The sequence below is a fragment of the Malania oleifera genome, chromosome 1 (genome assembly GCF_029873635.1).
Source record: "Malania oleifera isolate guangnan ecotype guangnan chromosome 1, ASM2987363v1, whole genome shotgun sequence".
Taxonomy (NCBI): Eukaryota; Viridiplantae; Streptophyta; class Magnoliopsida; order Santalales; family Ximeniaceae; genus Malania; species Malania oleifera.
In genome coordinates this window covers 138,282,931-138,296,666 of record NC_080417.1, presented here as the reverse complement: position 1 = coordinate 138,296,666, position 13,736 = coordinate 138,282,931, and the positions used below count along the sequence as shown (strand labels likewise).

General features: G+C 33.3%; 1 protein-coding gene across 7 annotated transcripts in view; it reads left to right on the top strand.

Moving 5' to 3' along the window:
* The window catches only part of LOC131144184 (putative disease resistance protein At4g10780), a 114,458-nt gene extending 102,603 nt beyond the window's left edge, over window positions 1-11,855 (top strand). For 3 of the 7 annotated variants that reach the window (XM_058092650.1, XM_058092667.1, XM_058092658.1), the window contains exon 3: window positions 8,486-11,855. In XM_058092650.1, coding sequence (XP_057948633.1) covers window positions 8,492-11,680 — 3,189 coding nt within the window. In that variant the 5' untranslated portion in view covers window positions 8,486-8,491 and the 3' untranslated portion in view covers window positions 11,681-11,855. The remainder of the gene's footprint in view (window positions 1-8,485) is intronic. The other 4 variants (XM_058092683.1, XM_058092674.1, XM_058092691.1 and 1 more) reach the window with 2 other exon arrangements.
* The last annotated feature ends 1,881 nt before the right edge of the window (window positions 11,856-13,736 follow it).

Genomic DNA, 13,736 nt, shown 5'->3' with positions numbered 1-13,736 from the left:
AAGGAAAGATGGGATTTGTTAGAAGTTCACAAGGCTGACAAGATTACAGAACTTCAAATTTTGGAGTTTTAAACAGGAAGAAAAAAAATTAAGAAGTTGGAAATTGGTTGAGAAATGTAAAAATAAAAATAATGTGAAGCTCAAAGTCTAAAACATGAATTTCAAAGGAGCAAATTACTTTCATACAAAGGAAAGATGGGATTTGTTAGAAGTTCACAAGGCTGACAAGATTACATAACTTCAAATTTTGGTGTTTTAAACAGGAAGAAAAAAAACTAAGAAGTTAGAAATTGGTTGAGAAACGTAAAAAGCAGAAAAGGTGAAGCTCAAAGTATAGAACATGAAGTTGAAAGGAGCAAATTACTTTCATGCTTAGGTGGAAGAACTTATTAAGGTAGGTTTCCTGGAAGGCATTTTATTGCTGGTGGACTCAGATAAAATGTATAGTAGGCCAGTAGATATTGACATGGGCCACTCTGTATTATTGATCTGGAAAACTCTTACTAGGAAGTATGACAAGGAGCTGTAATGTGAAATACTATTGAAGGTAGTTAAGACGCATGATTTGGTGAGAGACATGGTGCTACAAGTAAGTTCAAGGAGTTGTTGTATGATTGGAGCTGGTACTTGATTCGTGGTGAAAGCTAGCCTTGGATTGAGCGTGATAATACAGGAGGAAGAGTGGACAGAGGAAGAGTTTCCTTAATGAGGAACCATATTACAGAAATTGAGCCAGGGAGATCTCCAAGATGCTGTAGACTTCTACCCTTGTTGCTGCGGGAAAATTTTTTGAAAAAAATTCTGCAGTCTTTCTTTGTGCAGGTGTGTGCCTTAAAATTGTTGATTTATCCTTTGATGAGGGCATGGAGAAACTACCAAATTCCATATTAGACTTGGAGAACCTGACCACTTTATTGCTGAGAGGCTGTGAGAGATTAAAACATGTGCCCTCATTAGCAAAGCTTTCAGGCATTAAAGGAGTTAGACCTTGGAGGTAGTAATATAAAAGAAGCAATGGAATGCATAAATCTTCCCAGCCTATGTACTATTCATAACAGGTTTTATTGCCCATATAGATCTTCCTTTACTCTGTAAGTATGAATCAATATGACCCACAGAAAATTTTTAGAGTAGCAAATAAACCATAAAAAGCTATAAAGGTGTGATTTCCTTCCATTCAGAAAGATACTTCAGACCAAGGCCTCGTTCCCAGAGTTTACATACATCAGCTCAGTTCACCTTACGATAATGAGTATTCCAGTCATAGCCCTCTAGAGAAATGCTTTAAATTTTCCTTCCAAGTCCTGAATTATGGAATTTGGGAGGAAACGAGCAGAAGCCCAAAAACCTTGTATATTATTCAAGACATATTTGATGTGCTGCAGCCTAACTGAATAAGTAAGAATTTTGTTGGTCCAGGAAAAAATCTTTTTAGAAACATCTTCTAGTAGAATTATTATTATTATTATTATTATTATTTTGATAACAGAAGAAAGTATATTAGATAGAAAGAATAGAAGGCACAACGTGCGTGGACAAGGAGTCCACCAAACGAAAAAAGAAGAAAAATAAAATAAAAAAACACTAGATCCCATAAAAGAACTAAACAAAATTAACCGGGAAACCCCCTTTTCAAACCCTTTCCATCATAATTTTCTGAACTTTTCAGATTTGCTAATTCCCTTTGACCCTTCACCTTTCAAATTTTTCCACCATCCAAACGCACTACATTTCCTCCTATATAGCTCATCTTTAAGTCCATTTTATTCATAAGAATTTGGGAAAAGGAGTTGTAATACATTCCTTAATCCATTGAATAAACCGTTGAGTTCCAATGCATTTCAAATCTGAATAACAAACTCCCAGTTTACTGAATCAAAAGTTTTCTTCATATCCACCTTCAAGGCAAATCTTGCTGGTTTTTGATCAAGATGATAAAGATGAAGCAGTTCTTGAGCAACAAGAATTATTAATGATATTTTTCCCTTTTATAAATGCAGTTTGGTTCAAACTTATTAAAGAAGGCAGACAATGCTAAAGTCTGTTATCAAGTATCTTGGTAATACATTGAATAAACTGTTGAGCATCAATGCATTTCAAAATCTGAATAACAAACTCTCAGTTCACTGAATAAAAAGCTTTCTTCAAATCAACCTTCAAGGTAAATCTTGCTGGTTTTTTATCAAGATGATAAAGATGAAGCAGCTCTTGAGCAACAAGAATTATCAATGATATTTCTCCCTTTTATAAATGCAGTTTGGTTCAAACTTATAAAGGAAGGCAGACAACGCTAAAGTCTGTTATCAAGTATCTTGGTTGTACATTTATATACAATGTTGAAGCAAGCAATTGGCCTTAAATCACTTGGGTAAGCTGGATTTTTAACAATAGGAACTAACACCAAAAAAGTAGCAGTTTCTTTAGCAGTCTTGAGTCTCTAAAGGAAGATTTCACAGCATCACAGACATCCTTCCAGGCATTACCCCACAGTGTTTATAGAATTTTGTGTTAAATCCATCCGGCCCAGGGGATTCCCCATCCGAAAAGGGGAAAATAGATATCTTAACTTCATCATCATCAACAGTTTTGCTTAAAGCATTCCTAGCATTATTGTCCCAAGAGAAATTAAGAACATTTTCGAGATAATCAGAGTTGCAGGGAATTACTTGTTCCATTTACCCAATAAATTTGAGAAGAAAGCCAGCAATTATTTTGAAATATCATCAAAACCCAGAAGTCTCTTTCTGTTTGTATCAATAATGAATCTTATTTGACTCTTTACCCTTCTGGCCTGGCAGACTTTGGACAAAAGACAGTTATTTGTCCCCCAGACTCAGCTGGTCAGCCTTAGATTTTTGCTATAAAAACTCTTCCTCAGTCTACAACAACTCAAGATAGTAATGAAATTTAGAATTTAAAGCTTGAATATCCAAAGATCCTTCAGGAAAGTTAGAGTGAGCTGAAACTAAATCTGCCTTCTGATTTTTTAAGTATACTGTCCTTACCAGCAAAGTGCATCATATGAAACTCCTTTAAGGAGACTTGGAGAAGTTTCTACTTCTTGCAAAGGTTATACATGGAGATCCAAGAAAACTGCAATTCCAAACTTTAGACGCCAATCCCAAAAAAGCCTTGTGTTTGGTCCAGCAATTATGGAATCTAAAAGGCTTTTTAGGAAGCTTAGCCATTTCTTGAATCTGAATGTTAACAATACCAGCAGGTCCAGCACAGTAATCTGATATAGCTCGGCCAATGAATTCAGAGCTCAGATGAGAGAAGTTAAAGAAAATGAGACTAGAAGCAGGAGTTCTATCCAACTTTCTGGCTACGGAACCCTGATCTCTTTTCTTAGACCAGGAGAAAAGAGGGTCAATTCATGGGACATCTTCAAGGCCAGTTGATGACAAAAACTGATTGAAATCTTCAACCCTTAACCAATTACCAGCAGTAATTCCTATTGAACTTTCTGAATTTTTTTTATTGTGTTAAAATCTCAAAACCAACCACAACATATCCATGGTTCTGCTTCCCAAGGCAACTGATTCTGTCCGATCTACTCTCTCAGATTGAAAATTTGACCCATTGATGAACGAGAACCAAATTAGATATGAATTGAACCTTATGCTGAGTACTTGAGACTACCTCAACTACTGTTATAGTGTTTGTGTCATATCCAACCCATATTCTTCCAAACTCCATTGATCTACTGTAATTATGCAAAAAGCACCAGTCTTTTTGAACGATCCAAGTAACTTTAGAAAAATAATCAGCCTGAGTTTTATGTTCCAGCAAACCAACTGAATGTCAGCAGACTTAATAAAATTTCTTTCCTCTTTCTGCTTCAAAGGTCATTTAAGCCCTTAATATTCCATACTGCAACTTTGATTCTTTTGGTTCAGGCACATTTTGTCTGACCTTTAGCAGGTCTATCCTTCTTCTTACCTTTTTGATTTTCCTCTTTGACAGAATTCTTCCTCCCCATTTTAGAATCATATCTGGCATCCGCAGAAAATTCTTGGACTATCTCACTCTTGTCTTTAGTTTTCTAAATACAATTCATCCTTTTTGAATTGGAAGAAGACATTATAACCTCATGGTTTTCTTCATTTTCCTCCATTATTTCCTCAAGAATGGAAAAAGAGTTTTCACCATTTACTCTTAGCTGCTTCCATAATACATTTTCAGAAAAATTTGAACATTAATCTTCCTCATTATCTGCAGGTAAATCAGAGAATTATTTTTTCTTTTGATCTCCCAGTTTGATCTTCTTTGTCTTCTACTACTAGCTCTGTTTACTGTTATCAGCTTGTACATCTGTATTCATGCAATCTTTATTATCTACCTTGAGTTTCTCATTTCCATTTTTCATACTCTCTTCTCTCAATGTCTCCTGAGTAATAGTTGTTAGGAGTTTTCCTCATCCAAACATTTTTGGCTTTACAACTCTTCAAAGAATGCCAGGAATTAGAACAGTTTGAACATTTTTTAGGTTTCCAAGCATATTCTATATCAATCTTAACAAGTTGCCCTGATGGGACTCTAATTTCAACAAACTCAGGCTAGATCATCATTGAAATTTATCTCAATGCAAATTGTTGCATAAGAAAGATTTTTCATCTTTTTATTATTAGAATCCAAGAACAAAGGGATTCCCACTACATTTGCTATATAGCTCAATCTCACATTTGTCCCGAAAATAGCGGGTATATCAAAAAATTTTACACACATAAGAATTTTATTCAACTGAATTTTCTTGCCTTCAGCCGAAGGATCCCAAGGGCAAAGAAATAATTGCGAATGAAGCATGGACCATTCTCCAAAACCAATGATTTTCCTTCATTTCTGGGAAATTTAAACATGAAACCCCTGCTGCCAGAGAAAAGATTTCAATTTCACCTGCTTTCATCCAAATTTTTTCAATTATTGGTTTCACATAAGAATATGGATTGGATTTGCCCAAGAAACTTCCTTCCAACTAAATCTCCCCATTTTTCAGAACCCATCTTGTATAAAATCTATAGGAGGTTCAACAATGATTCTACCATTATACAAGAAGGCTTGAAATACTGAAGATTCAAATCATTCGAAGAAGATGTATCAAATAATTTCCTCCAACTTTCTTCCTTTAGTAGCAGTAGGACCAGAATTTTTTTTGCATCTTCTTTTGAGGTTGCCATCAGCTCACGTACATCAACACGAGTAAATTTCAACAAATCTTCACCAATATTTTCCAGTTGAGCATCCAAACAGATCATTCAGCTAGCAAAATGATCAAAGATCAGCAGACAAATATCAGAAACAGTGAGAAAAAATAATCAAGACCAAGATCGATATTCTCCGGCGCAAGTTAACTCAAGAACACTAGCACATGCGCTGAGAAAGAATTAGAACTCTTCCCGCACAGTTAATGATAAATTTTATTTGGTAGATTTCACTAATGGTAAATAAAATTTAGGTCATATTTATATTTTTAAAATGTAAGATAATAATGTTTGATAAATAGTCAAACTTGACCAAGTTCAAGACTAAAGCTTCTCCAATATTTCAAACTTTTGATTTATTGTAGGTAGACTTGTTAAATGGGTGGGTATGTTAAGATGGGTAGGATCATTTATGACCCATTGATCCATTTATGATCGATTTATATAAAATATTTGACTCATTTATGACCCATACCCATTTAGACATGGATAAACCCATTTAGAGACAGCTAAACTCATTTGCTCATTTAATTTTAAAGCATACGAAATCAATTGTTGAAATCTTTTGAAACTTATAATTATGTTCAAACATTATCATATGAATTAAGTACATGCATGCATTCATATGAATTGATTTGCATAATCGAATCAATCAATTGAGTATGCTCATAATTGCGTACATATTTGAAACAACATGTCAATAATTACGAACTTATGTAAAAATTTATGAGCTATAATTTAGGCAATAAATTATATAATTTAATTTCAAATGATAATTATAGAAAATACTATAATTACGTGTCAATATAATTATAGACATATCTTAACCAATGAGTTACGTAATTACGTATATGCATGCATGTATATTAATTGGTTGCATAACCGAACTCAACCAATTTTATATACTCATAATTGCATAATTACATAATGTATATTTAAATTGATGTATCCAGAATTACAAAATTATGTATATTGATTTCCAAAGTATAATATTGGTTTTGTAATCAATTATATAGTTTAATTTTAAGAGTTAGTTGTAACCAATACTAATAATTATGTACATATTTATAAATTATGGATATATCTTAATCAACTAATTATGTAATTACGTACATGCATGCATGCAACATGCATATTAGTTGGTTTCCATAAACAAATCAAACTGATTGTATACACTCATAATTGCATAATTACGTACACTTATAAGTGAAAAAAAACCAATTATGTGTATATAATTATGTAAGTACTTGCATATTTGGGCCAAACTATTACCATATTTCAAAATTATATACTTAGATATCTGAATTATAGAATTCATTATGCACTTATGAATATTAATTTCAAATGGTATGTGTAACTAATACTATAATTACATATTTATATAATCAAGGAGATATCTAAATTGTATCAATTACGTTATTACATACATACCTACATATTAATTGGTTTGGAAAACCAAACCAAATCAATTATGTATATACATAATTGTGCCATTACGTACATTTTCAAATAGAATTGTCCATGACTATAAACTTATGTTCATACATTTTCAAATTATAGTATTAATTAACAGTTTAATTGTGTTGTTTAATTACTTGACTACATAATTATGAACATATTTAAACCGAACCAGACATGCATGCGTATGAACCAAACTAATTGTATACATTTATAATTGCTCATAAATACAAAATTATGTACATAGATTTTTGAATAACGGTATTAATTACATAATTATGTGTTAAATTTCAAATAATAAGCATACTCAACAATTGATATAATTGCATACCAATAAACTTATGGACATTTAAATTTATTTTATTATGTAAACTACGTACATGCATGCATATTAATTGGTTTGAAAAATAAAAGTAAATCAAATTACTAACATATACCGATATACATAATTGTATACTTACGTACATATTGTAGCCGAGTTTTTCATAATTATAAATTTGCATGTAGATTTATTAATTATAATATTAACTACATAATTATATAATTTAATTATAAATAATTAATATAGACAATACCATAATCACATACTAATATAATTACGGACATGTATAAACCGAACTAGTTATGCAATTACGAACATTCATGAATATTAATTAGTTTGAAAACCAAGTTAAATTATGTACGTAACTATGTAAATATTCAAAGTGACCAATGCATAATTATGTTATGTACATAGAAATTCAAATTATAATATTAATTATTTACTTGTAGCATATTTTTAAATGTGATAAATTAAATAGATTAATTAGGGTTATAAATTTATATTGATTAATAGTTGGATATTTTTTACAGCTTGGATTCTAAAGTGAATTATTGAAAGTTGTAATATTACAGAAGAGATACAAATGCTAATATTGTAAAAATACCTTGGGCAAATTATTAAGGGTTGCACAATGTTTATTCTTAGAATAGAATGATAGCAATATAAAGATCTGATATCTTTATACAACAGAAAATATTGTAATCATAAAACAACTAACATTTGGTAAAATTTGATAATAGCAATTCATCCTCTATTCTAACTTATGAACTAACAAAAGATTTTGCACTGTTGCTTTATGATGACAACACTTTTTGTTTAATATAAGCTATCAAATCCATATGCTATGACCATTTTGTTCCTAATAATATTTTGCAGATTATTTCCATTAGGGTAATCTATACTTTCATGAGATAAGTTCATACTTTTTACTACATAATTCGTTAACTTGTTGTGAACAATATTACAAGTATTTAGCTTAATTTATTTAGATTGTTATACTACTATACTAGCATATAATTCTATTTATTTGGAGTACAATCATGCTGATAAAATCTATGTATTTATATCATTAAAATATTATAAATGTTGAAATACTTGAAAATTTTGACAATTTTATTTTGTTTTTTGTAGAAAATAATAGCATGAACAAAATTGAAGACTTTATAAAAATTATTTTTTGTAATTTTTTAAATTTTTTCGATTAAATATTTAATTATGATTTGTATTTAAATTTTATGAATAATTCATACTAAATATTATATTTTATTATAATGCATACATATTTATTTTTGTGTTGCATCTCCCACAATTATGAATCAAATTTGGTCATTTGATTTTTAGGCCGTCAAATTACTTAATTCTAACTCCGCTATTGTAATTCTATAACATGTATATATAACAAAATTTTCTAAATTTAAATGGTGTTAACTTATTAATAGTTCTTCATGGATTTTTTTTAGTTTATTTGATTAAATATGATAGTGCCTCACTCTTTTGTTGTCAGGTAGTAATGAATTTCTTATGGAGTTGTGCAGAAGGATTAGGCAACTACATGAGCCTTGGCAAGAGAATGCATACTCTCAAACGAAAGATTGAATTGTTGGAAGCTTGTGAGGCTGACAGAAAAACAGAACTTCGAAATTTGGAGTTTCAAATGGGAAGGAAGCGAAGGAAAGAAGTTGAAAATTGGTTGAGAAATGTACATACCAAAAAAGATGAATTTCAAAGAACAGAACAAGAAGTCCAAGGGAATGCATTTCTTTCACGCATACATCTTGGCATTGGGAATCAAATTGAGAAAATCAGTCGGGAGGTGGAAGAACTTATTGAGCAAAGTAAGTTTCCTGAAGGTCTCACACTTGACGGGGATGAACCGAAAGAACTGCTGACAATGAAATTAGTGGGTCGAAAAGCAGAAGAGAGCATGAAAAAACTCTGGGTATGCATAATGGATGATAGGGTATTCAGCCTTGGCATCTATGGAATGGGGGGTGTTGGGAAAACCACACTGGCAATGCATATCCACAATCAACTCTTAAAAAACCCTGGAACATATAATCATGTTTACTGGGTCACTGTATCCCAACAATTCAGCATTTACAAATTGCAAGGTGACATTGCAAAAGTAGTTGGCATTACAAATCTTCTTGTAGAAGAGAACGATGAGAGGAAAAGAGCAGCCATGTTGTTCAGAGCATTGGCGAATAGGAAGCGAGCTGTGCTCATTTTAGATGATATGTGGGAGCATTTTACTCTGGAAAAGGTTGGGATACCTATTGGGCCGGATGAATGTAAGTTGATTCTAACCACACGATCATTATCAGTATGTCTCAGGATGGGTTGCCAAAGAAAAATCAAAGTGGAGCCTTTAAGTGAGGATGAAGCTTGGGACTTATTTATGGAAAAGCTCAAGCCTTATGATGAGATTTCTCCTGATGTGGAAGTGGCTGCAAGGCATATAGCTGGGGAGTGTGGGGGTTTGCCACTTGGGATAATTACAATGGCCAGAAGCATGCGAGGAGTGGATGATATTCGTGAATGGAGTACTGTTTTGAAAGAACTTAGAGAGTCGAAGGCAGGGCGAACTGACATGGACGAGGAGGTCTTCTCTATACTGAGAATCAGCTATGGTCGCCTGAAGAATCTGATAATGCAGCAGTGTTTCTTATATTGCGCATTGTATCCCGAAGATCATGTAATCAGAAGGGAGGAAATAATTAGGCATTTTATTGCCGAGGGACTAATAAAGAATGGAAAGGACAGCAGGAAGGCAAAGTTTGACAAGGGTCACAACATATTAAATGAACTGGAAAATGTCTCATTACTAGAAAATCCGACAACAAATAGGGATAAACTTTGGGTGAAAATGCATGATTTGGTAAGAGATATGGCGCTATGGATAAGTGGAGAGAATAGTGGTACTGATGGAGCTGCAGGCCCTCGATTCATGGTAAAAGCTGGGCTTGGATTGAGAGAAATACCGGAGGAGCAGGAGTGGACAGAAGATCTTGAGAGAGTTTCCTTAATGAGGAATAGTATAACAGAGATTAAGGAAGGGAGATCGCCAAGATGTCCTAGACTTCTAACCTTGATGCTGGGGGAAAATCGTGGTTTGAAGAAAATTCCAGACTCTTTCTTCGCGCAGATGCGTGCCCTTAAAGTTCTGGATTTATCTTGTAATGTGTACATGGAGAAACTACCAAATTCCATTTCGGACTTGGAGAATCTGACTGCATTATTGCTGGAAGGCTGTAGGAGATTAAAACATGTTCCTTCATTAGCAAAGCTTCAGCCATTGAAGGAGTTGGACCTTGGAGGAACTGCGATAGAGAAAGCACCTGAAGGTATGGGGAAGTTGGTCAACCTTAGAAGGTTGTCAATGGCTGTTGACAATGAGAATGTAGTTGTAGAAGGAGAGACACTACATCAAATGAGGCATCTTGAAGAATTTTTTGGCCGATTCTACGATTCGAGCTGTTTTACTGGATTTCCTGAAGAGATGGATGTCTACTATATTGAAGTTGGATGCGTAAATTCTGGTAATTGGCGGCGACCTCCTCCATTTAGAATTAGAATTTTTTCTAAAGAGGTAAAATTAGATGGGTGTAGTGTGAATATGAGTGGGGATGGGGCAGAAGTCCTTGTTCATTCAATACTCCCCAATGTCGAGTGCCTAACGCTTAGCAAGTGGAGCAATTTATGTGCACTTTGGAGCAGTGTATGTGAACTTTGTCCACCATTGCTGCGAGTTGCTGGAAGCATTGCGCTTCGACATGGTACATTTTCCAGCCTCAAAGAGTTGTATATCATTGACTGCCCGACAATAAAGAACTTATTCCCACATTGGTTGGTTCAGCAGTATCTCTACAGTCCACTAACAGTTAGAGTCCGGGGCTGCAGGCAACTGGAGGAGATAATAGCGGGTGATGAAGGAGGAGGAGGAACCAGTACTATCCCAACTTTACACACACTGTTTCTGCAAGACCTACCAGAATTGAAGAGCATCTGCAGGAGAGCAATGTCTTGCCATTTTCTTGAAGTAGTCAGATGTCCAAAGCTAAAGAGGCTTCCTCATCTACCATGTATTAAGAACTTGCAACTTTATTCATTAGTGAATTTATCTGTCCTTTATGGGGAAGAAAAAGGAGGAGAAGTCGATGGCTTCACAACCACACATGTTTACTTTTCTGCTCTCAAGGTCTTAAGAATCGAAAATTGTTTGCAAATGAAAAACCTGTTCAGCGCCGGGTTAGTTCACCATCTCCAAAACCTGGAAGATCTTGTGATCGGCCATTCTATTCTAATGGAGGAGATAATAGTAGAAGCACAGGACGACGACAGAGGGACAACTGCTCAAACTGCCGACTCTAGTTCAACTTCAAACAATATCCATAATGATTCTAAAACAATCAGCCTCCAAAAATTAAAGACTTTAGAGTTGATGCACCTACCAGAATTGCAAATCATCTATGGGGGAAAGATGATATGTGATTCTCTTCAAATTGTTAAAATAATGCAGTGTCCGAAGCTGAAGATGCTTCCTCTCCATCTTCCTCTGCAGCTGGATGGGCAACCATCTCCTCCCTCAACTCTCAAAGAAATCAGTGTTGGAGAAAAAGAATGGTGGGAATCATTGGAGTGGGATCATCCCAATGCTAAAACTGTCCTTCAGCCCTTCCTTGCAATAGTCACTTGTTAAAAGAGTGAGAACTAAATTAAACCTGGGGAAACATTTTTATCATGTTGTATTTGTAGACATGCCTTTCCCTTCTCTTTTCTGTATACCTCTTTGAACTTAATTATGTATTCCACTGCATTCCTGTAATCAGCTGCCAAACAATATTGCATCAATAGATTATATATCATTTTCATAATCTTTTTTGGAATTTCACTTGACACCTCGTAATTATTTTTGTGGAAATGTAGTAGATATAGAGAGCAAAATCAGTTGCATTTCGGATTAAACATTCAGAGGAGCATGTCTGCATGAAGCAGAATAATATACCCAACTTTAATTTGTTTTCCTGTGGGAAAATCAATTTCCTCTGACTATCTTTTAAAGCTAATCTTGCTCATACCGTCAAGTGAAATTTTTTATTTTTGGTTATTAACGCGAAGATTGATTTCTGCCCCTATTTATTTCTAAGTTGGTCTTGAGGTTAATAATTAAGATATTTCCATTATGAAATTTAAGAATAGTCATTTTTTGCACATTCCTTGTTATTAATTTCGTAAGAAAAAAAATTGTATTATTGTTTGATTTTTTAGAGTAATATATTTTTCTATGTAAATTATTGATTTCTTTTATAATAATTACTCTATTTTCAGGATATTCTACCGATAATCTTGAGCTTGATAATCTGTGTAATTTAGTCTTCTGTGTTCGCCTCAATGGCGGTCAATTGGGCAAATAAATAAATAGTTAACAAACTGTTGAAATTAGAGGGAGAGAGCGAGAGAGAGAGAGAGAGAGAGAGAGAGAGAGAGAGAGAGAGCGGACAAGTGCAGATGTATCTGGCGTCGGAGAAGATGTAAGCTCCTCGCACGTGTAAATTGTAATGTTCCGTTGTCATTCAATTCCTATTTTTAGCTGTGAATTTTCCGCCTCCATTTTTTTTTGTAATTCTCAGGAAACGTTATTATTAGCGATTCAATTTGACTCAATTATTTCGGTTCTGATGAATCCTTGGTACGTTCCTCCTGTCTTCCACTATTCATTCCTTTTCCTTTTGATATTTATTCGTGTCAATGAATTAATTTCGTTATTTATTCAACAAACTGTTGAAATCTTCACCTCAATAAACTGAGTCACCTGTAAGAAAGAAGAATGATCTTTGTAGAACTTATTTCTAGATTACATTTTCATTGTATTTTGCTTTATTTTTAGTAATAGATATTTTGCGAAGGAATGTGCATCATGAATCTTTGATGTTGCCTGGTATGAATATGTATTTTAATTTGTTTTATTTAGAATGTCACCACATTGTGGACTTATCTATTGATAAGTATTTTCTTTTGCTTTTGAGGAGAAGTGAAATCAAAAGCATTTGATGCAATTGAAATTTCTGCAATATAATTAGAAGCCTTTGATGTGGAATTGACCCCCTACTTTTTGTTTTCAAGTGTTGGGGGTAAAGACACCTTGTTTTGCAATGGTGCCCTAGTCTTTGAATGCATAAGATTTTGATACCTAATGCATAAAGATGTAATTTAAATGGTTTTGCATAATTTAATTCATGTTAATATTGTAATATTATATATCAAAATCTTAAACCTGCAAAATACGAGAATACGGAGGATTTGTAGCAAAAGATTTTTTACTTGCCCTTTTGCATAGAGTATTTCCTTGCACGGTATAGGTACATGGATAAGTAAGATTCGTTTATCTTGTGTTTGGAAGATGTTTTGAGCTCAAAATTGCTTAAGTTTTATTCAAATTCATAAAAATTTAGATCCAAAACTTGAAATTCATGCTATCAAACAATGCAGACTTGTGGTGGTCGTTATTTTTTGGTTACAAAGATCTTGTAATTTTTTAAGATGAAATAACTATTATTTCATGTTTGAGAGTTTGGAATTTGAATTTGTGTCGATTTGAGAAAGAAAATGTGACATATATTAAATCATCAGACAACATTTGATTTTTTATATGATTAATATTTAATTTAATTTTTTTTAATCCTATAAGATTAATTTTTCTTTTTTTAATAATATTTTATATAGAGAGAATACAATGAACTTCTTATATTTCTTTC